This window comes from Nannospalax galili, unplaced genomic scaffold (assembly GCF_000622305.1).
Source record: "Nannospalax galili isolate Female #2095 unplaced genomic scaffold, S.galili_v1.0 scaffold528, whole genome shotgun sequence".
In the NCBI taxonomy this organism is placed as follows: domain Eukaryota; kingdom Metazoa; phylum Chordata; class Mammalia; order Rodentia; family Spalacidae; genus Nannospalax; species Nannospalax galili.
In genome coordinates, this window is record NW_008359681.1 from 108,310 (window position 1) to 133,069 (window position 24,760).

Genomic DNA, 24,760 nt, shown 5'->3' on the forward strand with positions numbered 1-24,760 from the left:
GAGTTCGAGGCCAGCCTGGGTTACAATGTGACACTTTGTCTCAGAAAGCAAAACAACACAACTCTAGCTGCACACCTGGTCCTGTGTTGATGTTCTCCTATCCTAGAAAGGTAATGAAATGTAAATGTGGGATAAGAAGTTGCCAGGCAAAGGGGAACTGGCCAAGTCCAGTTCCAGGGGATTTGACAGCCTCTACTGATTTCACTGGCATTGCACAACACAGGTGCACTAACACATATGCAGGCAATATACTCATACATATAAAATAAAAATAATAAATAAAAAAATTATTTTTTTTTACAGACAGTTGTTAGCTGCCATGTGGGTGCTGGGAATCAAACCCAGGTCCTCTGCAAGAGCAGCCGGTGTTCTTAACTGCTGAACCATCTCTCCAGCCCCTCTCCTATGTATTAATATGAATGTTTCTCTGTTAATATTAGTATAAACTCATGACCCCCTACCTCAATAGATTATAGTATACTATTGTCTTTACTTGGATACTTGAAGTTGATGTACCAGTATGGCCAATGGAATCCCCTCAGCTGCCTCTGGAGTCCTCATGACATGTTATCAGCCATAGAGTACTTCCTTACTAGCAGGTACAAGGTGGTCCAGGGTTAGCTTATAACTTCCCTACCCTGGCCTGGGAGCCACTATAATAAAAAGGCCTGGTTCACTTCAGTGGTAAAAATGTTTAGAAACCACATCTGAGCAGTTCATCATTGCTGCAATGTCATTGCTTCTGAGCCTTTTCAGTAAGAGCAAGGGCACAAGTACATGGACACACACACACAGAGCGAGAGAACGAGAGTGAGAGTGAGAGTGAGAGTGAGAGATTACAACTTTATGTTGATTTCAACCCAACCCAACCAACAGGGCTCTTCCTTTCCCTTCCTTGTTCTATATTTCTATTTTCCTTCTTCTACAGTAAGACCAACTTATTTCCTCATCTGTCAAATGTAAATACATACAACATAATACCGTAATTATTGCTTTTGAAGCATCTTGAAAAATAACCTAATTTCAGGTATATTTTCTTCAAAAGTTACTAACATTGGTATCTCCCTCCTCAGTTGGATCATTTCTTTCTTTTCAGTTTTATGATGGTTCCCTTTTTTGATGATCTACTTCTTGAATGTTAAACATTAACATAGTTTAAAATCATAAAAGCCAAAACCACACAAACATGCTGCTCTCTCCCTAGCCTTCCACTCATCTTTCAACCATTTATAAGGAGCCAACTTAATTAGTTTCCTTTTTAGTTTTGGTAACAGGGTCTTGTTATGTAGCCTAAGCTGGCCTAGAACTTGAGATCATTATGCCTTAGTCTTTTGAATGATGAGGTTATAGCATATACCACCATACTTACTAGTTTCTGTGAATGTGTGAGTGTATGTGAGGTGTGTGTGTGCCTGTGCAGAGGCCAGAGGTCAACCTTGGATGTCATTCCTAAGCTGCTGTGAAGAACTGCGAGACAGGATTTTCTTTTGTTGAGACCTAGGTCTTATACATTAGGTTAGGCTGGCTGTCTAGTGAGCCCTAGGATCTTCCTGTCTCTGCCTCCAGAACCAGGATTACAAATGCCAGCATTTTTATGTAGGTGCTAAGGCTCAAACTCAGGTACTCATGCTTACATGGGCAAGCACTTTGGTAACTGAACTATCTTCCCAACCTCCAAAGCAAGCTTCAAGCCTGAAGCATTGACTAGACTGAGTATAGGTCTCATTGGTTACCTGCTCTTCAGAAACTTCCAGAGGAGGAGATGCTTGCTGTTCAGACTGTGGACTGTCCTGGTAGTTTATATTTCGTCGCTGACGTAAAGGAGGGAAAAGTCGATTCCAATTGATCATTCCTCCCTAAAAAGAGAGCAACACAGGATCATCAGAAAAGGAGCAGAACATCCGGAATGCTTGGAGGGGTCTCCTCCCAGAGGCAGTCACATCTGTAGGCAGGAAATGAGGTACTGCACCACTCTGCTGAAGTATAGCAATTCAAATTTCCCAACACCTTTCAAGCAAGAGGATAAAATCAGCAGTTGCTATAGGGCCCAGAAGAGAAGGGAAGGTAACACAAAGTGTAAAGGGCTCTGTACAATTGGGCACAAGACAGCAAAGGTCACACCAGACACTCCTAATGTTAGCCCCACTGACCCTGGAACTCACGGTTTCACAGGGTTTAATAGGGACCCAGACATGGAAAGGAGGCAACAAGCAAGCTTGTCTCTTATAGTCTTTAAGACACTGCTTCTTCCTTCATACTCTTCTACTTAGTCCTGGGCACCTTACTGGAAGGAGACTGCAGGTCATAACAAAGCCTGCATCTAGAACAAGGAGAGCAAAGGCCATCTTACAAACAGTGCAAAAGGCTCAGAAGCTAGTAACTCTCAAGAGCTGGCTCTGGATACCAAAGATAAATGGTAATGGCACTTCTTGCTTAAAATGTGAAAAATGTTTTGCATGATGCTTTCTAAAATGCTTGTTTTTAGCTATGTACCAATTTTTGAATTCACTAATTTAAAATCTCTATTTCTAGATGTCTTAGAGTTCTGGCAAAATTAACAGGTTATGACAATCTGAAAATCTTTATATCCTTATGAAGACCTAAAACTTCTGGATAAAATACTTAAGAATATTTTATACTCAGAGCTGAACACAAAGAGAACACATGGAAATTCTAAGGTACCAGAGAAGCAGCCATGGGGAACCAGAGAGGGAGAAAGCTAACTATAAGGGTGGGCACAGGCCCCATTCACCATAGCCACTTGGGCATGAAGAGGCTGTGACTTTGAGCTCAGTGATTTTCCTAAAGGCACAACCTTCAACTGGCAGCAACTTTGGTGAAAGGGAGAATAAGAAATATGAAATCTCACCAGGTATGATAGTACATGCCTTTAATCTCAGCACTTGGGAGGCAGAGGCAGGCAGATCTCTGGGAGTACCAGGCCAGTCTGGTCTACACAGTGAGTTCCAGGCCAGCTGGGGCTAGGGAGACCCTGTCTTAAAAAGACAAAAAAAAAAAAAAAAAAAAAAAAAAGGGGGGAAAAAAAAACCACCAAATTTCAGGTTGGGGATATGGCTAAATGGTATAATAATTAACTAACAACCACACTAGGCCCTGGGTTTGAGCCCTAGCAGAGAAAGAACAGGGAAGGAGAAAAAAAGACAGATGAAACCCCAGAGCCTCGCTTCCACAGAGAAAAAGAGATCAGGAGTCTGGGTCCTTCTAGGGAACTGAGAACTGCAGCCAAATTTTGGGTTCATACTATACCACGTATGTACATATGGGTCTCAACCTATCAAACAGTTACACAAACAGCAGTTCTGGGATGGAGATGAATGCATTTAAGGATCTAAGCTGAAGCAAATACAGATTCTCTTAGCTAAGGGCTACATGAGTTCACAGGTAAAGATCTAGTGGGGAAAAGATCAGAATCTAAAATTTCAAAATTCATGAGGCGATACCTTTCATCGCAAGAATCAGCATAGCATGTACATCCAACTCATTAGATCCCTGTTCTAGTTTGTTTCTCCATTGCTAAATCAGAAAGTAACAACCCAGTGAAGAGAAAGTGGACATCAGGTCAGGTGCCTGTCTGTAATCCCAACACTCAGAGGCTGAGGAGGAGGACCATGAGCTGGAGCAGTGAGTTTCAGGCCAGCCCAGGCTACATATGGAGGAGATATTGTCTCAAAGAACTAGAGCAAAGAAAAAAAGAAGTGGAAAATAAAGACACAACAGAGAGAAACAAACCAATGGTCGCTGTCAAATAAAATGCACGAACTTGGCAAGCTTGACAAAGAGACAAAGAAAGAAATACAAATAAACAGAATTAGGGGATCTGTAGTGGGTAATTGTCAAGCTTTTCAAAACCATTAAGAATATGTTATTCATATCAATAATTTCGATGAAAGGTACTTTCTAGGAAAATTCATTCAAGAAGAAATAGAAATCAATAATCATTTCAAAACACATTCGGAAGCACCTACTGAAGCTCAACAGAGTGTATGACTCACCAATTGTATTTCTGGAGCAAAACATGCTCACCATAAGACACTATCTAGAATATTCTCAGCTGTACTGTCTGTACTAATCAAAGACCGGAACTAGCCAAATGCCTATTAACTGTCGAATGGAGACATTAGAGGACAGTCACAGAATGTAATACTACACATCAGTTAGAATAATGAATGAACTTCAATCACAGAAAAACAGTATGGACAGATCTCTCAAGCTCAATGTTGAACAAAATCAATAAAATACAAAGAATGAATGTGTAAAATGACTATTATATGAGGTATACTCTTCTGTAGGCATGTTAATATAATTAAAATAGTACTGAAAAAATCTACTGAAAAGTTTACGAAACTTTTTTGTTTGTTTGTTTGAGATGAGGCCTCAGTGTGGCCCTGGCTGGCCTGGAACTCACACAGAGATCCACCTGCCTCTGCTTCCCAAGTGCTGGGACTAAGGGCCTGTGCCACCATGTCTGGCCCAAGTTTATAGTACCTTTAAGGACTCACTATTTCAGACAAACTGTCAGAGAAAGAAAAAGAAGGAAAGCCAATTTCTTGAGGCTAAGGTAATATTGTCTTTAAAATCAGAGAAGAGCATTGGGAGTCAGGGGAGAAATCACTGAACAACTTGATTTTCATTTATGGGCAGATGCAGTAATCCTAAATCAGGTATTACCAAACAATCCAACATGCTTAAAAAATTACCATCTTATCTAGTATGAGGCATCATATTGGGATTTATCTCAGAAATCTTAGAAAATATAGTGATAAAATCTACATATTAATAGATTAAAGGAGAAAATTCAATTTGCTCATTCTGACAGAAATGCAAACAACTTGATAGAAATGAGTACCCTTCACGAAGAGCCAAGAATGCCTATTACCACCTCTTCCATCCATCACAAGTCATAGCTTAACAAAATGAAAAACGAAGCCAAATGGAAAACCCTGTGTAAGGCTATGAAGAGAGATACAGCTGCCATTACTCACAATGATGGCTGTCCAGACAAAGCAGTGTGCACTGAGAATAAGAGACTAGAGTTTAAAAAGTCAACTAGAGTTTAAAAAGTCTTGATGGCATCACCTCTACTGTGAGCACTTGAAGATGGAAGTGTAAAACATTACTGTTTATACATAGTAATGACAACCGTAAGGTCAGAGCCTGGCTATAATCCTAGTACTGTGCAAGTTCAAGGCCAGCTTGGGCTACACAGTAAGAATGCCTCAAATACAAATAAGAAAAACACTATAACAGATGTAGGGATTACATTTTAAAAAGGACTTACAAGATCTCTATGGATAAAATTATACACTCAACTGAAGGGCAGCAGAAAGCCCACATGAATAGAAAGGTTTGACACAGCTCTCACTGAGCCTGAGAAGACCCAATATCTACCATCTACCCAGAAACTGCTGGTTCCAGGATGCAGCAGAGGCTGCTGGTAGATGCCCAATACCCACATTCCTTTTCCTTTAAAAACAAAGTATTTTTGTGACTCACGGCTGCTGCATTTCTCAGCTTCCTGTTACAGACTAGTTTCTGTCAATGGTATGGACCAGACAAGGTATCTGGAACTTCTAGGAAGTCCTGCAAGGCAGGAGGGGGCACACTCCTCTTGGCTGATGAACCCCTTGCTGTGTGCTGGGGACACAACAGCAACAAGGTAAAAGGAACCAGAAACTAACAAGTCTGGGACCCTGCTCCACCAGTCCAGGGCTGCCCATTTCTAGACTTCTATGAGAGGGAAATAAATAACTTTGTTGAATTTTTGCTATTTTGTGTTATCTGTCTTTTTTTTTAGACAGGGTCTCCCTGTAGCTCCAAGTGGCTTGGAACTCACTTTATAGACAGGGCTGGCCTTGAACTCACAGATCTCTGCCTGCCTCTGCCTCCTGAGTGCTGGGATTAAAGTCGTGCACCACTACACCAAGCTATCTGTCATTTGAAGCTAAACCTAAGTCTTACATACTTAAATTAAAAAGAGTATTTTTGATGGGGCTATACTACATGAAGTTCAGACACAAAAATAGGCTTTAGGAGCTGGGATACAGCTCAGTAGTGGAATGCTTGCTTGCCTAGCATGCTTGAGGCCTTGGATTTGATCCCCAGCACAGCAAACACATAGGCAAGAGTAATTTGAAGATGTAATAAAGGAGGGTTTTTCTGCTAGTTGCCAGAACTTGTGAATACACTGCAATAAAGTATGGTGGTATAAGCAAAAGACAAATAGTCCAAAACCAACCAACCAGCCAACCAGGGAAGTAGAGAAATCAGAAGCAAACCCAGCACACAGCAACATGTGACAGAGCAAGCACTGCAAGTCAGCAGCAAAGTGTGTCTATGTCATAAACAGGGCTGGGATGACTGGCCACAGACTAGAAAAAGATGAAATTAGACTGTACATAAAAATAAGTTCTGTGGGGCTGGAGAGATGGCTCAGCGGTTAAGAACACTGACTGTTCTTGCAGAAGACCCAGGTTCGAATCCCAGCACCCACATGGCAGCTAACAACTGTCCGTAACTCCAGTTCCAGGGGATCTGACAGCCTCTTCTGTCCTCTGCAGGCATTGTACGACATGGGTGCACTTACCTACATGCAGGTACTACATGCATACACATAAAATTAAAAAAAAAGAAGTTCTGCAGACTAAAATGCAGAAAGTTAAATTGTTAAAATTTTAAGAGAAGTTTTAGGTCATTGTAACAGGGAAAACTTTCTAAAACAAAAATATGAAAAAGCTAAAAATTATTGCATCACCAGTAAGAACTTTTCAAAGTTCAATTGTTGATGACTAAAACAACAAAAAAGCCTTAAAAGACAAACTATAGGTTAAAAGAAAATGTTTCCAACATGTAGCTGATAAGAACAACATTTACTCTCTCTCTCTCTCTCTCTCTCTCTCTCTCTCTCTCTATATATAAAACACTAATGTGAAAAAATCAAATGACTCAAGAGACAGCAGTATATAAATAGACAATTTACATTAGGGGAAGCCTTGAGTCAGTAAATACCTGAAAAGATGTTTAAGGTCATTTGGGGAAATGCAAATGAAAACAATACGGTATCTCATACCAACAAGACAAAACAAGACTAACACCACCATTTGTGGGGATGATTGACGCAAATGCAAACTGTACAGGCTTCTTCTGACATGAGCCATGTCTCAGGATCTAGAAGTCTTTCCTATGCTAGCATCCAGCAACTTCATCTCCAGGCCGTCAGTGCTGAAGAGGATCCTTGGGAGACTGTCCTGTGGTATAATGATTGTGACAGACTATTTTAGAAAAGTAAATGTCCCAAGCAAGGAAAGAAGTGCTTCTATTACCCAACACTGTATTACAAGAATAGTCAGAAAAAATGGACCAGAGCTACATGGAGAAAACTCAAAAGTACAATGTTCAATTGAAAGTTGTGTAAAAACATGTATCCATGATATCATTTACATATATTTAAAAAATTGTATTTTAGCCGGGTATGTGGCTCATGCCTCAAATCTCAGCACTCAAGAGGCAAAGGCAGGTGTATCTCTATGAGTTCAAGGCCAGTCTGTCTACATAACGAGTTCCAGGTCTGCCAGGGCTACAGAGTAAGACCCTGTCTAAACAAACAAACAAACAAACAAACAAACAAACAGAATTGAATTTTATTGTTATTGGTGTGTGTGTGTAAAGGGGGCATGCACACAGCACACATATAGAGACCAGAGGACAGTTTTATGGAATAGATTTTCTTCTTCCACCTTTACATGGGTTCTGGGAACTGAACTAAGGTTGGCAGGCTTTCAGGGCAAGCGTTGTTTACCCACTGAGCCATCTTTCTGGCCCCCATTTATATAAAGTTTTAAACTAATCAGAACAGTAGTATACTATCTTAACTAATTTTACAGATCTGTAATAGTGGCAACTTTGCCCTCCAGGAGATAAATGGCAATGTTCAGAGACATTTCGAACATGTGGTGTAGAGACACGGGACAGGATGGTGCTGCTGGCATCCAATGGATATGCTATCAAATGTCCTATAATATGCAAGGGAGCCCCTCTACAATAAGAATGGTCCAGATCAAGTCACTGATATTTATACATGATATATACAAATGCATCAATATTGAAATACATTACTCATAACACTCCAGCTAGAACAATGGGAAGGAGAAGCCTTTAGCTTAGTTGCACTTGTATGGCTTCATTTTGTAAAAAATATTTTATTTATTATTTTTATTTTTAATGTGTATGAGTATATTGCCAGCACATGTGTAAGTGAACCCATGTTGTGTAATGCCAGTGGTGATCAGAAGAGGGTGCTGGATTTCACTGGAACTGGAGTTGTGAATGGTTACCATGTGGGTGCTGGGAAATGGATCCCAATCCAATCCTCTGCCAAGAGCAGCCAGTGCTCTTAAACCCTGAGCCATCTCTCCAGTCTTATTACTTCATTTAAAAAAAAGAATGACAGCCGGGCATGGTGGCTTGTACCTTTAATCCCAGCCCTCAGGAAGCAGAAGCAGGTAGATCTCTGTGAGATTGAGGCCACCCCAGTTCACATAGTGACTTCCAGGTGGGCTGTGACTAGGGAGACCCTGTCAAAAAATAACCAACAAAAAGACCCCCCTCCCCCCCAAAAAACAAAGAATGACAGAGCAAGCAAACCAAGCCAACCCAAACCAACCAACTCCTCTCCTCCTGTGACAGCAGAAAAGGTACTTAAAAAGCAGAAGGTTCTAGGAGTTCTTGGCTGTCAGGTGTTTTGACACAAATCTGCACTTCGCATGGAGTTAAATATGAGCCTCTACAAACAGGAAGCACTTCCTTCACCTTGTCTTCTTCAAAAGCAATAACCACATCTTTTACAAAGGAGGAAGGAAACAGCTTGCATTTTGAACAGACACTTTGTAAAATACTTGTTATTAATTGGCAAGGAAATTTTCAAATGAAATAAAAATTCATGTGAAAATAAATGAAAAATTGTTTGAGCTGAGGAACAGTAAATATTTCTAGCATCTTATTAGGCAAAAGCTATGTGGAAAAGGCATCTGTGCGCTACGCTTTGGGAGGTTTCTGGATGAGGAGGCAGTGTACATGTGGCCTTCCCAGGAACTTGTAGCTCCATGGGTAGGGCACATGGTTTCATCCTTGAATACAGGGAACTCACCATCTTTTACAGGAAGGCAAGACATTCAGAAATATAAAAATCAGGGCAATGAATTCAGACATAAAAGAGGGAAGTTGTGAGGCATATGTCGAAGGGTTAGAAAAGTGCCGAGTGGGCCTTGACCAACTGTGGCCAGAACACAGGTGAAACTCCAAAGAGGCCATGAGGCTTGAGCTAAATTTTAAAGAACAGAATGATTTCAGCAATGGAGATGAGCACAGGTATTTCTGTCAAGGTGTTCAATGACAGAGTGGGCTTATACCTACTACAAGGAATAAAGCATTGCTACAGAGCAATGGCAAAGGAATGAAGAAAAAGGAAACTGAGTGGCAAAAAGCAGAACACTGGGTTCAGATCCCAGCTCTGTTTCTGCCTGTAGGTCCTCTGATCATTAGTTTTCTCATCTGTAACTGCCTCCACTTCATAGGGATATGCTGAGAATGGAGTCAATACACGTAAGGCATTTAAGACAGTTTGCAACAGCTCAGAGCTGGTAGACCAGTGTGTTTTCTCCTTTCTAATACAGGCCTTATAGTTTATGATGCTGCTTCTCTTCAGCTAGGTTATGGGACTCTGGAAGGCCTTGATAAATGGAGGATATGCACACCACCACCCCCAGGTGGCCAAGCCAGTTCTGATTCAGTATAGCTGGAGAAATCAAGTAGGTACTCTACAGGAGAGTGAACTGGAGAGTGAACACAGAGGATTTTTATGAATGTGATGTCTTAGAGAATGTAAGAGTGCTTCTAAAGCATCCTCATCTTATTTTAAAAAGGTGGCCATGGGGCAGGGGGCTGAACTTTCCTTCTCAGTCTTTGGTGATTAGAAAGCCTTTATCGGCCTGCTAGGTATGAAATATGGAATTCACACACAGAACTATCTGCATGCTACTGTCTGTGGCTACTTGTAGTCAACTCACTATGCTAGAATATTCTTGGGGCAGGGGACAGCAAGAGATCAGCAGCAAAAAAATGGCAAGACTATTCAGGGACCCTAAGCTTGGGCAGAGGAGGAGGTGGAGCTATATGAGGGCTTCCTAACCCTGCCACACACCAAGGCTTTCCAGTAAGTTTCACTTCATGGCACACACAGGAAAAATAGGCTTGAAGGACAAGGGACAGGTGAAGCTGCTTACAACCAGCCTGGCAGCCTCAGACCCCTTCCCAGCTGCTCTGAGAGCTAATGGAGGAGACTCTCAGCCCATTTCTGACCTAGATCCAGAGCGAACATCTTACATAGGACAGAACACCCCATCAGCAGAAGATGAGCAGACTTTCATCTCTATAAGTTGAAGTAAAAATGGAATTACCAATGTACCTGATAATACCTTATACAATGAAGCTAGTAAGAGATAGAACAGTGTTCTTCCTTGTGGAAACTCAGTCTGGTGGGCTCATCATTAAGTAGTTCTTTCCTTTGGGCTAGTTAAGCCTTCTCACCTGTGTCTGGTTTAACTTCTAGCAATGCTGGCCCCCAATGGTCATTCCTCAATACAGTCTTTCCTCTGGGTTCTGGTGACATCACATTTTCTTGGTCTTTCCAGCCCCGTAGCCATGGTTCAGTGTCCTCTAGAATCCCCTTCTATTCATGTCCTTCAAATGTCCCTTAAGGGTCTGTTTCAGGAGTGTTTCTCTTCTCCACATTCCGCTGGCAGGTGCCTATCTACTCGAAGGGCTTTAGGTACCATGTTTTGGTAAAGACTTTGAGGTCTAGATGCTATGCCTCAGAGCCACAGAACCAACTGTCCTGGACATAAGTCTACCTAAATATTCCAGAGACCTCTAATATGTAACACATCTCAAAACAAACTCATCTTCAATCCTATGCTCATTCTGTGTCCAGACTTGGGAAGTGATGTCTACATGTGCCCAATGCATAAGCCAAATCAGTAGGCCTTGTCAATCACAACTATCACATATCTTCTGAATCCATCTATCTTTCTACATTCTTGCTTCCCTGTGCTAGACCACTTTCCAGGGCAAAGGTGGCTCTAGAGTGATTTCCCAGAATACAAATCTTATCATGCCCCTCCTCTACTTAACATCTCCCTATTTAAAAATACTTATTAACTGACTACCAACACATTACTTGCTAATGTTTATTTATTTATATTTTATGTACACGAGTGTTTTGCCTGCATGTACGTATGTGTACCATGTGTGTGAAATGCCTGCAGAAGCCAGAAGAGGGTGCTGAATCCCCTGGAACTGGAGTTACAGATGGTTGTTATCTACCATGTGCGTGGCTAGGAACTGAACCTAGGTCACTGCAAGAGCAGCTTAACCACTGAGCCACCTCTCCAGCCTTTTAGCTCTTACTTATAAAGTTCTTTCGTTTTTCACTTTTATTTATTCCATGTGTGTGTGTGTGTGTGTGTGTGTGTGTGTGTGTGTGTGTGTGAAGAGCACAGCATGCATGTGGAAGTCAGAGAACAAGATACAGGAGTTGGTTCTCTCCTTCTACCATGTGAGTTCCAGGGTACTGAATCAAGTTGTCAGGCTTGGTGGCAAGCATCTTTACCCCCTGAGCCACCTCACTGGACCCTGTTGTTAACATTTTTAAAATAACTATATTCTCCAAAGTAGGAAAAGAATTGATGAGAACAGTGGCACTGCTCTCTATGCTTCTGTGCTTGCTTCTTCAATGTCTGACTAAGTAGAAGAAGACAGCTGGACATCTGTATCTGCCTCTGCTTCAATTCTGTTACTTTGGTTTCTGTTACTTTTGGTAATGAAGATAAGTAGAAATAAGGGGGTAGCATATAAAAATTTGCCTTTCTACCTAACTGCAGAGAGCCCACTTTGACACTCCTCCTCAGGTCTCCAGTGCTCTCAGGACACAATTAAAATGCTTTCCAGTGGCTTACCAGCCTACAGCTTCTAGTCATCTTCCTCTGCACACTGCTCTCACCTCTGCTCCCATTGGGAGCCCACGCTTACTCCCACAACTGGGGCTAGATGCTCCTCTTACAGTTCTCAGATCTCATTGTAATATTCTGAAGTCAGTGCTCTGCACATCTCAATCACGCACCAAGTAGCCTCTTATGTAGGCTATTCTACTCTGTGTAGACCTAGCTTGGTGTACGCCCTGACACAATTAAACATGAGAAATAACTGCTGAGTGGGTAAACGAATGGACAAACACATAGCAAAGCACACTGCTGAGTTATGTTTTATGAGGCTTTCTTAGCAAAGGTCTAAAGTTAGTCATAACTAACTAGTTGAACTAGGTGGTAGGATAATAAAGAAGATGGGATGGAAGGGGCTGGAGGAGGCTCACACTGCCTAGGCTGAGGCTGGCTTCAAGGACACACATACCTATCCTCTCAAGACCAGTAGCTGCAAAGAACCAAAGCATGAGCCTGTGGTCAAGTGAGGCTCAGTGGCAGCACCTCATGTTAGAGGCTACTGCAATTCCCTGTGCTGCTTTCCCAGCTCTGGGGGAACTGCAGCTTGTAGAATAAATAAGAATATGCTTAGCATCAGGATGCATTTACCTTCAGTGTGTAATATGCTGTCCTGGGTGGGGCCTCATTAACAGGGGTATGCTGTGACCCAGAAATCTAATTCCCTACAGCCTGAAAGAACTTAGCTGAGTTGACAAAATAAACACACATGAGAAACTAAGCAGGTGGCAATGGGGACTGGGTGAGAGGTAGCTGCTCAACTCTGAACTAACAGTCAGTGCTACCAGTTAAGAGGACAGAAATGCTGCTGAGGGCTGCTGCTCAGCTGGCAAAAGTGGAAACGATTATTACCTGGAAAAGAAATGGAAGTGATAACACAAGGCACAGAGTAAATTCCTATGTGAAAAAACAGCTCATGGGCAATGACTTCATAGGAAGTTTCAGAGAAAACCTCAGAAGGCCATCTCCCTGTGCCATGTGGAGTTCCTTCCCTTTCTCCCAGTGTTCCTTCCCTTTTTGACAGTGTATGCACTGCTGTCAGAGCAGAGTCATCTTTCTGCCTGCTCTTCATGCAGCAGGTCTGGCAGGTGTTGGAGGAAACAGTAACTCAGCGGGAACTGGATGATCGATGGCCCAGAACCCTGGCTTGCCGTGGCAGCTCTCAGTTTCGCTCTGTACCGTTTATTCTGCTGACTAGTTTTGGGCTTGAGTGTCTTCAAACTGGCCTGGTCTTCCTGGCAGAACAGAAGGCAAGTCCCACAGTGGCAAGATAGGAGCCTCTACCCCTGCTGCCGGGGACAGGAGTTTCCGGTGACACTGCTGTCCCCAATCACATCTCCCTTTCCTCTCTTGCTCTAGACAGCTGGAGTTCAGAAGGTCATGGGCCTCGTGTATTCATTCCACCCTTGGGCTGGCTTTGCCAAAGTCATAGGCAGTGCTCTAGGGACCGAAATGGCATGGGTGGGGGAAGCATGATAATAAGGGGGGGGGCAATGAGGAGGGGGTAGAAAGGCATCAGAAAGCTATGCCATAGTCCAGGTTGGAACCCAGCAGTCCTTGCAAAGGGCTCTTCAACTGGTGTGAGCCTGCAGACAAATGTCCTTCTATTTACTGATGACATTTCTCTTGGGAAAACTGATAGCCAGCATGGCTATTTCCTAGGATATGGAACCAGTTTAACAATGGGTTACATTAGCTTCAACATCAGCTGCACACTCACAGTCATTAAGTATTTTTGCTTTGATTCAGCGAACAGGGACCTGGTAAATCCCATGTGGGGAGCCACAAGGGTAACAGGAAAGCACCTGGAAGAGTGGTAGGACTCAAATTCAGCCTCACTGGCCTCCTAGGCCAGACTCTGGACACACATCTACGAGCTTCTGTGAGTACAGGCTAAGCCTCTCCTGCAGGTGGCTTTGAGGATTGAGTGTAGCACTAGGCACTTGTAGGCTGTGCTACATGGCCAGTATATCTGGCCTTCATTTATTTTTTAAGGGGCTGGTCCACGACCACTCTCTCTAATGGTGACCTTTCTTTTCAGGGGCAGATGGAAGAGAGATGTTCTGACCTTTTTGCTTGTTTGTTTCTTCCCTCAAAGGAGGTGGTATAGTGCAAAAACAAAACAAATCAAAAACAAACAAACACAAACCCTCAAAACCTGGCTCCTAGTTTTAAGGCTTCCTGTTTGTCTTGATTGGACTTCTGTACTCATGAACACTAAAACACAGTTATAGTAAGACTGTACAAGGTAAGGTCTTCCTAAAGAACTGACAATATGGTGCTGGAAAGATGGCTCAGTGGTTAAGAACACTGACCACTCTTGCAGAGGTTTGCACCCACATGGAGGCTATGAACTGTCCTTAACTCCAGTTCCAGGGGAATCTGAAGCCCTTGTCTGACTTCCACGGCATTGCATGACAAGGGTGCACTCACATAACATATAGGCAATACACTCAGACACATAAAATAAAAATAATAAATAAAATATTAAAAAAAAAAAGAACTGACAATTCTCATTTCTGCCTGGCACCTTGTTTCATCCTTTTTGTCAAGTTTTGGGTATTTTTCCCTGCCTTAGTGCTACACAAAAGATATTACAGTTAATACAAAATTAAAATTAATTCTGGTACTTCTTACCAGTAAATGTTTTGACAGAGTAAGAGGTGAAATTTTGTTAAAAATGAGATAGAGTGTTACTCAGGATTTCCCCTCTCATTTTACATCTCCTCCCCCAGAGAGTTCATCCATTCTCATGTCTTTGGAGATCAGCTCTCATTCCCGTGTTTGATAAGCACCGTGCCATGGCAGGCGTCAGCTTTCCGGGCAGTATCAGCCCAGCTCTGCCTGCAATCCTAGTGGCTCTTTTGGACTTGGCTCTCTTTTCCGTGCCTTATACCCACAAGCTCTCAAAGACTGCTCATTTGTCTTTTTGGGGAGAGGGTCTGTCACTGTTTATGTATTTGTGGTCCTACTCTGAGATCATGCTAGTAACTTCTTGGGTGACACAACTGCCACTTACACTTTGTCCAATCCAGTCTTCACACTGCTGTGGGCAACTTTATACTCAAGTTTCTCACAGTGGCACTGCCATAACAGAAAATCTACAGCATCCTGCCTGTAAAACCCACAGCATCCTCTGTCCTGTTTGAATGGTCCACACTAGTTCCATCCTAAATTATTTCTCACCTTCCCCCAGCACATTCCTTACTCAGCATTCCCCACTTACTGCAGGCTATGTTTGTTCGAATGGTTTGATCTTTGAATGCCCCCTGTATTTCCCTAGTGGCTGTCCCCCTACCTCTGTGTAGGCCCAGCTCTTCCTTCATGCCCATAATTAAGTTTACCCACCCAAATCCTCTCTGCTTTCCCTCTCTGGCCAGACTGTGTTCAGTGTCCCTGAAGAGTAGCTGTAGACAAGGCTCCTAGACATATACTGGACTTTTCCCCCGTCTTCCACTCTCTCGAGCTCCTCGGGAAACCACCCTACCAGAACCACAGCAGTGGGGAGTGTCCAAAGAAGGAGATGTGGAGAAATGAATGGTATGTAGCACCTCTCCCATCCTAAGTGATGCTCAGAACCATAAAATATGCCCACAAACTCTGGAACAGGTACAACATGCCACACACAGCTCCATCACTTCAAGACAATCTCAACAAATCTTGCTTGGCTAACCTGTGCTGTCATCTCTGAAAGGAGCACATGACTCACAACTCTGGAGATTCTGGGCTTCTGGCTGCTTTACTCACAAAGCCATATCTGTTACCCTTAGCACAAGTTGAGGGCTCTGAACACCAGGAGAAGGGGTGAAGTTACATGAAATTCTAGACTTCTCATGGGGAACAGAATGATTCTTGCCTGAGACACTAATGGATACACCATGAACTACTAGTGCTTTCAAGTTTTGAAAACCAAAAGAGATGGGCTTTCGGCAGGAGGAAAGGTGGGATGATTGTTCCAATGTCCGTGTTTAGAGCCACACCACTTCATGTTACATCTCTAAACTCATTTATGATTTTAAAAAGTAACTAAAAAGTGATTAAAGGGAAAATGTGAAAGAGAATCAGGTTATAACCTTTATACTTTCAAAGTGGAGACTATATTCACCTGTCTTTGTCAATACCATGAGATTGAACAATGCTCTTCTTTCTCATGAAGACACCATAACAGAATGGAAAATAGACATGATTTTCTTGAATGTCACCTAATGAGTCAGGCTTGGAAAAGTGTAAGAATTTTGATTGATCCTATCTTCCTGGGCTGCATTTCATCAAAAAGGTCAGTATGAGAAACTACAGAAGCACCAAGACATGACAGTAGTTTCTGCAGATTGAGATAAACAGCTTTTAGCTTCAGCTTCACTTGAAAACAGAGTTCTTCCATCTGATTTTCATTTAATTGCAGATTTTTATCAACTAAGCACTAGTGACTTATTCCACATCTGACATTAATACTTAAACACTCATGAAAGAAGAGTCATAAAAGAACTAGCTCTAACTGATTAGACTTTGTTGACAAAGAAGCACAGTAATTTGATGAGAATGGTTTTCAAATCAAATTGCATCAAAAAGCGAAAGTACAGGGGAAAAAGGAAAACTGCTTTGAAGTGTGCCACACACCAGCTTGCCTGACATGATCTATTCAGACCAGTGTGGATCTGTTCTCTTTGGATTCCAGAGGACCCCTTTGAGATGTACATACTGGCAGAGGTGCCACTGCCAGATGGTACTTCCTGTCAACACTATTTTCCATTCTCCCTGGGTTAGGCACTTCTCCCAAAAGGACCACCACAATATTTTTCTGTGACTTTCTCTTTCTCCCGTCAGATCAGGGATATACTGCCTTCTTGGCTGCCATAGGCTGCAGAGCCTGATTCAGTAGATGAGTTCTGGAACAGATGCTAATGGAAAGGTGAGGCCAGGAGGTGATAGAAGCTTCCTCTGAGTCAAGCTAGACAAGGGCAGTGACAGAGCAGAGTGGGATGGGGCCTGCCAGTATAAAGCTTTGCAAGGTGGATCCTGATCACTACAACATGGGAAAACCATGCATGTTGCAATACAAACCTTGAAAATGTTATGCTAAGTGAAAGCAGCCAGTCATACAGATCAGCTAGTATGCTCCGTTTATACAAATGTCCTGAGCAGGCAAATTTAGAGACTGGTAGCTACCTAGGGCCTGGAAAGATAGGCAGGTTTGGAAGTGGCTGCCAAAAGAGATATAATTTTTTTCTAAATTTTTAAGAAAGTTATCATACAAAATAATGAGTTTCATTATGGATTTCTTCAAACATATATGCCACTATACTTGGTTTTGATGTGCTACCTGCCCCCTCCCCTTCTGCCAGTCCCTCTTGCTGCTCCCCCTTCCTACTACTGCCCTTTTCTGCTTTCATGTCACACGTATCCCATTACCCTGAAGACAGAATTTCTAGTTGAGATTGCTAAAAGTGTTCTAAAACTGACCGTGGTGATGTTGCATAATTCTGTGAATAAAAACTAGTGAACTGTACACTTCAAGTGGATGAATTACTCAATAGACTACTTTTCATATACTAGAAATATTTTATTAAATTACAAATACTTGATTAATGAAAAAACTCTCACAAAGTAGTTCTGACTCATAATGATGTCTATGTCAGATGGTACCTGACAACTGTTGGTGGAGGTGGATAAGGAGAGAAACAATTTTCACAGCCACAAAATTTTACTAAAGGTGGGTGAGAGAGTGTAGCTAATTCACTTCAACCAAATGCTAAGGAAATAACTGAACTGCATGTGTGAACAACAGTGAGATGCTTGAAGCATCAACACCTGTCCTTGAATGGGTAAAGGCTGTTCTGACTGAAAGCAAGTGGTCATCAACCAGGAAGTACCAAGCAGCCCAAAGTAATGAAGCAAGGACATTGGCACCAACAACCCACTGCTTTGTTGGCAAGTTTCCCACCTGGCGTAGCCTATTTGTTCATGTAGGTTTCATCTTAATTCTGCCTCTAAAATAAATGGAGACATTAAAGGAGCACCTCAGTTTGTGTTATGGTACACAGCATGACCAGTGAACATAGAAAATGTTTCATACAAGTGCAGAGTTCAGGTTTCCCAGTAAAAAGTTACCCTGAAAGCTGCTGGCTATAAAGGCCTCTAGAGCAGGCACTGGCCAGTTTTAAATGGTAAAGAACCATATAGCAAATGTTATAGGATCGGAGGAGCAAGAGACAAAATTAAGGGTATTATGTAGGGATATATAATTAAGATATAAAAACCATTCTTAGCTTTGTACTATACAAAAACAGGTGATTTGGCCCACAGGCAGTTATCATGTTGAGTTTTGTTCTAGAAGTTCAAGCTTTTAAGAGTATTAACAAATTGGCACCAGATCTGGACTGTGTCTCAAACTTCCTGGGAGCACAAAACAGATGCCCAAAGTAATAATAACTAATGCTGGAGAGATCGTCTGGTACACGAAGCAATTTTGTATCTTCTTTTTATTCCTATAACAACCATATTAGACTAACAACATATTATACAGATCATCTTGACAACCAAGAGTTGACTGCCTAAATACACATTTCTTGCCATTTCAATTTTATGATGCTGCTTCATACCATGAGCACATGGGTTCCTAAGAAAAACAACAAACAGTTTTGTCCTTAATTTCACACACCAGTCAACACAGTACTTGTGATGTCAGATGTGCTGGGGGTTGGAGCTTCCTCACACCCCAAATAATTCTCCAGGAGGCATCACCTGCAGCTTTAAAACTTCTCTCATTAATGGAACTGAAGACTCAGTCCCACAGCACTGCTCCCACTTGACATACCTTGCTATAAGCCCCAGGTTGTTTTCCCTGTGCTTCTGACTAACCAGTTGTAAATCAGGGCCCCACAACCCCCTCCTCTGGGTTAATAAATCTGCTGAGCTGGCTGGAAGAACTCGGGGAAATACTCTGCTTCCATTTACTCACTATTAAAAAGGAGACCATGAAGGACCAGATGAACAGCCAGAAGGAAGAGGTGCATAAGGCATGGACTTGGGAGGGTGCAGAGCTTCCAGGCCCTCTCTGTGCATGATCCTTCAGGAAGCTCCATGTGTTCTGCTATGTGGTAGCTCTCTGAATCCTGTCCTTCTGGGTTTTCATGGAGGATACATTATGAAGACATAACTGATTAAATCAATGGTCACTGGCTACCAGCCCAATCTGTGACTATTCTTCCCATGACAAAGTTAAGGCGCTTGGCTGAAAGTTCCAGCCTCTCATCACAAAGTTGGTTCTCCTGGCTGGGGCTCCAAGAAGAAAAGCACCCTGAGGTGGCCAGAAGTTCCATCATCTCACGGCCACACAATGGACACTGATCTCCATGCAGACCCCAGTTTTTTGTTGTTGTTGTTTGTTTTTGAATAGGTTCTCACTGCATAGCCCAGGCAAGCCTCTAGCTTGTGCTCCTCCTATATCTGCCTCCTGAGTCCTGGAATTACAGGTGTGGGTGACCATGCTTCATGTTATGGTCTCTTCCTTACAGCATTCTCTATCTCAAGCAAACACTGTCCCCACGGCTGTTTTAGGACCTATACTTTTCCTTACAGGGGCCCAGCACCCCAATCAATGACTTCTTCAAGATTCCCTCAAACATGCTGGACTGAGCATAGCTGCTCAGAGAAAACTGACACATCCACTTTCTGTGCCTCGGGACTGCACATGAACTCTAGCAGGGACCTCACCCCATTACTGCTTCATCTTGCCCAGGAACTGAAAACTTCTGGAGCAAGGTCACAGAGTTTCTTGTGCACTCACAGGGCAATACACTACACTAGAGTCCAAAGAGGCACAAAGAAGTAAAACTCAAAGTTCCTGTCCTTCAAAGAGCTCATAAGCTGATGAGGACTAATAAAGCATGAGCCTATGAAAAGGTATACATCAGCGCTGGCAGTGGTAAAAAACTCTGCAGACACAACAGCAAGGTGACTGTGATGCTACCCACTATGGAGTCAGCACCTGTGTCAGGGGAGAGACATGAAGCAGAGGACAAAGAACTGGGAGAACAGAGTTCGTGTGTCTGACACGATGCCCACAACTCTGTCCTGTGTGAATTTATAGCCGACAGAGACATGTTATAAACATCAAGTATATTAAGTAGTAAGCTCTGTTTTCAACTCTACCAGCCTATAAGACAATCATTCAAGGGCTTTTGGATAGTAACTACTTGTGGAAGTATCCAGAAAGACCTGTGCGTGGTCAAAGAACATTTGGAACATTACCATACTGCTGGGCTTGATAAATATAAGGTCACCTGTATACTATTCACTAACTTTGTCTACACAATAGTCCCCAACTCCAGAAGAGGTAAGGCCTATAGAGACATGACATGGGTCACTGTTGCTCAGAGCCGTGAAATCCACAGAAGCTACACAGCTGGGCAATGCTTAAAGCAGCATAAGGCCACCAACATTTTATTATGGTGAAGGTCACCCTAACAAATGTAGGTGACAACAGGGCTATCCTGCACCAGGGTAATAACCAGAGCAGAGGAGATGCCTGGTCTCCAGCACCAGCTGCTGTAGCACTTTTTGACATGCTGCCAGAGAGGCCACCTACCCTTGCTTCTGCTGAGGCTCCTCTGTCACAAGCTTCATGACACGAGGAGGTGCATCTGTTCTTCCTCCCTTGGCTACCTTGTCCTTGAACTTCTTGGTTTTCTCCTGGTCACTCAGGTTTCTTCTTCTAATCTTCTTGCACTGCCTAAACATAGCTTGGTATGTCTTTCATGGCTTGCTTTCAGCTCGTCCTTGAAGAGGGCACTTGTGTGTCTTTCCAGTCCTGACTGCTCCTTTATACATAGCTGGCCTCCGAATGTGAAGCAACATACTAGTATTTACTATACACATATTTACTCATTAGTTCCCCAGATATTTGCAGAGTTCCTACTAGTGCCAGTATTATTCACTACTAGGGATACAGGGAAAGAGTCTCCTCCCAGTCACATTGGCAAGGATAGGTAGGCTTGTCTCTAGTGCAAGTTGGGCTGAGGTTCTGGGCAGAGAGCCTCAGGATCCCAGTGGGAGACTGCAAAGGCTTCCTGGAGAAAATTTGCCAGGAATATTGCAGAGTAGATGGGAGCCAGGCAGGTAAAACAAAACAAAAAAACCCCACCCCAGCAACAAACAAACAAAAACATAAAATGGTATCTGTGGTAGGGCCACTATGAGGAGATGTGGTTAAAAGGAGGCAGGGGCCCTGTTATAACCACCTTGACAGCTAAGAAGAGCTGCTGAAGAACTTCAGGCAGAGTAAAAGCATCAGACTTGTGTTTCAGACATGGCTGGTTGGTGGCTGGGCTGTGGGGCTGGTTGGGGAGGAGGCAAGTGGCAACAGACAGGGATAGAAGCTGGCATGGGAACCCAGGCAAATGAGGCTATGGGTATGGACCCAGGTGGTAGAGACACAGGGGGCAGGAATGACCAACTTATAGAAAGAAGGAGGCACTGTGATATTGAACTGGAGCAGGGGTAAGGGGTACATGAAGCATCCCTGGAGCAAGTAGCAGAGGATAAAGTATGAAATGCCTCTGACAAAGCTTCAGGTCGCCTTTGGGTAGATGATGGTGCTTTTTATCAAGACTGGCCATGAGGAAGAGAAGCAAATGTAGCAGAAAAGGCACACTTGGGTAGAGCTACCCAGTATGAAGGAGGATAGGTAAGTGTGGCACCAGAGAGGGAGGCCCAGTCTATAGATCTTAACTGGGAGTCAGGAGCTTCAACTACACAGCATTAGGGATGTGGATTGGTGGTTGGGAAAGCTCAGAAGGTGGAGCCTGATGCTGGGGAAGAAGTCTGTTGAGTGAGGGGAGGAGCATCCCACTGATCTGCACCTCCCTCTGAGAGCAGAACTGAGAGCTGGCTGCTCCTCTGAGGTCTCTTCCCTGTCCTACCCACCTTACACATGGCAATGAGAATTCCTGAACTGTCCCACTTTTATTACTGAGCAAGCCACTTTCATAGTCTCTAGTGTCAAAACTAGAATCTGCTGTCAGCTACGACAGCAACCCCTCATCATCAATTGCCTTGTTATTTCCTACTTCTCAATGTGCATGCTGACACTTCTCCCTCAAACAAGGCTCCTAGAGATGTTCCTGTTCAAGGCTGCACTGTCTCCATTTCAACTCTGGCTGCTTCTCTCCACTAGAATGACTGTCATGAGTCTCATCCTTCCACCTGCCAAATCATGCCCACTGCAATCCCTGAAGCTTTTGTGGGAAGTGCTATCCATGCTGATGGCACTCTTGCCCCATGGGTAAAGCAGTGACAGGAACTGTTCTTTAAGCATGAGTCTGGCTAGCAAGCTCCCCTCTGACCCTTGGGGACCTTAGGAAAACCCTCTTATCTCTCTCAGGGCTGGTGCTGGGAGTAAACGAGACCATATATGCAAAGCACTTAGTAAAAGACCGGCATTACACACGGTGGCATTCTTGCTAGTAATGAGTGAAACATGGCAATTCTGCAAGAGAGACAAGCCCAAGCTCCACAATTACCAGAGCTGCTGGTTGGTTTTTCCGCAGCTCCACATGCAATAGACGTCCTAGTGTATGATATACACTAAGTACAATTTTTTTGGGGAAAAAAAATCAAAGTAAACCCTTCTTCCTGGGATCACATTTCAATGTAACTCCCATATACGGCTCTCATACATATGCATGAAGATGAAGATGAGAGATAATCTCTTTGGTGGTAGTTTAATAGAAGAGTTCTCTATATAATAACTTATCATTCACAAAGATAAAGAGTCAACCCAGCCCCGTGAGGAAGTTCAGTAGGCTATGGTAATGTGGTTGAGGTCTATCAATAAGGGACTCTAATCAGAAGTATGCTCTTTGCTACCCAGAAAAGCATTCAGAGCCAAGGTCCCAACAACAGCCCAGGGCTGTGCTCCAGCTCAGTGGACAGCACTACTCACAGGGGCAGTGTCTTTCCAGTGCCAAGTGGGAATGTACCCTCAGGCAGGGCAAGGGTTCGAGGTTTCACTCACTGAGGAAGACCCTGTGGTAGAGAAAGATACTGTGTGGCATTTGAAGTCGGCCACAAGGAAAGAACTATATATGGGTACCTGAGATCCTAGGGTAAGGCGTTTATGAATAGCCGAGAACTACACTCTTGTAAAAATCTGCTGTTATACCATAAAGTGCCTGTCCAAGAGCCAAAGTGAGTATGGGGGCCTGCAATGGAGATCCATCAAATTGCAGGCCCTGTATGCCTAGTGGAAACCTACTGCCAGGTGGAAATAACATATCTGGGATCAGCCTGGGCAGGGCCAGAGTATACAGGTCTCCAGAAGTGGGTGTGCCTGACACTACATCAGCCTCCTCTCTTGCATCAAAACTTCTCCCCAGCTCAGACCTACCACCACAAGTTAGCAAGTCTGTGATAACCAAGTGACGGAGGAGAACAAAGGCCAAATTTGGTTCATGGATGTGTTGTTGAAAGGAATCCTAGCTGCTCTATGGCACCAAGAAGGGAGGACCCTTGAAAGACTTAAGGAAGGGAAATCCTCCCAGAGGTAGAGCGGGCAGGTGCCTTCAGTCATCTGCTTAGTGTGGAAAGAGAAGTGACCTGAAGGTAATAATATGCAATATAAGGATTCACTGGGGGTGGCAAAAGACTTGGTTGGTCAGTCAGGGGAATAGAAGGCAGGAGACAAGGAAACCCGAAGAATAGGTGAGTGAACACAACTAAAGGGAAGTATGTGGCTTTGTTTTCCAGATTAATGCCTACCATGAACATCCATCACAGACAAAGGACCAAGCGTGAAGCAGTCAGAATGACAGTGACATTATTACTGTCTGTCCCAGTATTGGGACAGGATCAGAGTAGCCATGGTGGCAGGGATGGAGGTTATGCAGGGGTTCCAGGCACCCAGGATGATCTAGCTGTCACAGAATATGCAGTCTTCTACCAACAGATGGGGCTGAGCCCGATATACCCCCACAATGAAAAACAAATGGTCACTTAGTGCCAAGTTGGTTACACTGGGCGCTATTCCAGAATCATGATTCTCCTACTTGTATGTTGAAGCCCTACTGCCTCAGCATAACTGTATTTTTTAATTTATTATTTTTATTTTATTTGTATGAGTGTATTTCCTGTATGTATGTAAATGTACCCATGTCACCCAATGTCCACAGACATCAGATGAGTGTGCTGGATCCCTTGGAACTGGAGTTATGGATGGTTGTTAGCTGCCATGTAGGTGCTGGAAACTGAACCCGGTGCTCTTAACCACTGAGCCATTTCTCCAGTCCCAACATGACTATATTTAAAGACAGGGTCTTTAACAGTTAATTATGGTTAAGTGATGCCACTAGGTGGGCCCTAATGAATTGTTTTCTTACAAGAAGACTGTGGCTCAGAGCAGACTGCCAAAAGTATGGCACTCAAGTGTGCTGGGCACTTTGAACTGAAGGACTCTGGAAGGCCTTAGAAGCAAGGTCTCTGTGACCTTTTCCTGCCATCTCTTTGCATGACAAGAGTAAATCATGGAAACTATAACTTCTTTTCTCCACGGCAGGTCACAGATATTAGAAACCCTCTCATACAAAGCAAACTGTAAAACCTAAAAAGAGCATTCTCTTCCTTTTCCCTTGAAGACTATCATTCCAAAGGGTCCTACCAGGAGGAAGGAAGAATCTGAGCAGACATGCTTTGCTGAG

General features: G+C 43.3%; 1 protein-coding gene across 4 annotated transcripts in view; it reads right to left on the reverse strand.

Annotated features, from left to right (window-relative positions):
* The window catches only part of Ubac2 (UBA domain containing 2), a 167,732-nt gene that overhangs the window by 13,029 nt on the left and 129,943 nt on the right, over positions 1-24,760 (reverse strand). For all 4 annotated transcript variants that reach the window (XM_017795716.2, XM_029558881.1, XM_029558880.1 and 1 more), the window contains one exon: positions 1,734-1,856. In XM_017795716.2, the coding sequence (XP_017651205.1) occupies positions 1,734-1,856 (123 nt within the window). The remainder of the gene's footprint in view (positions 1-1,733; positions 1,857-24,760) is intronic.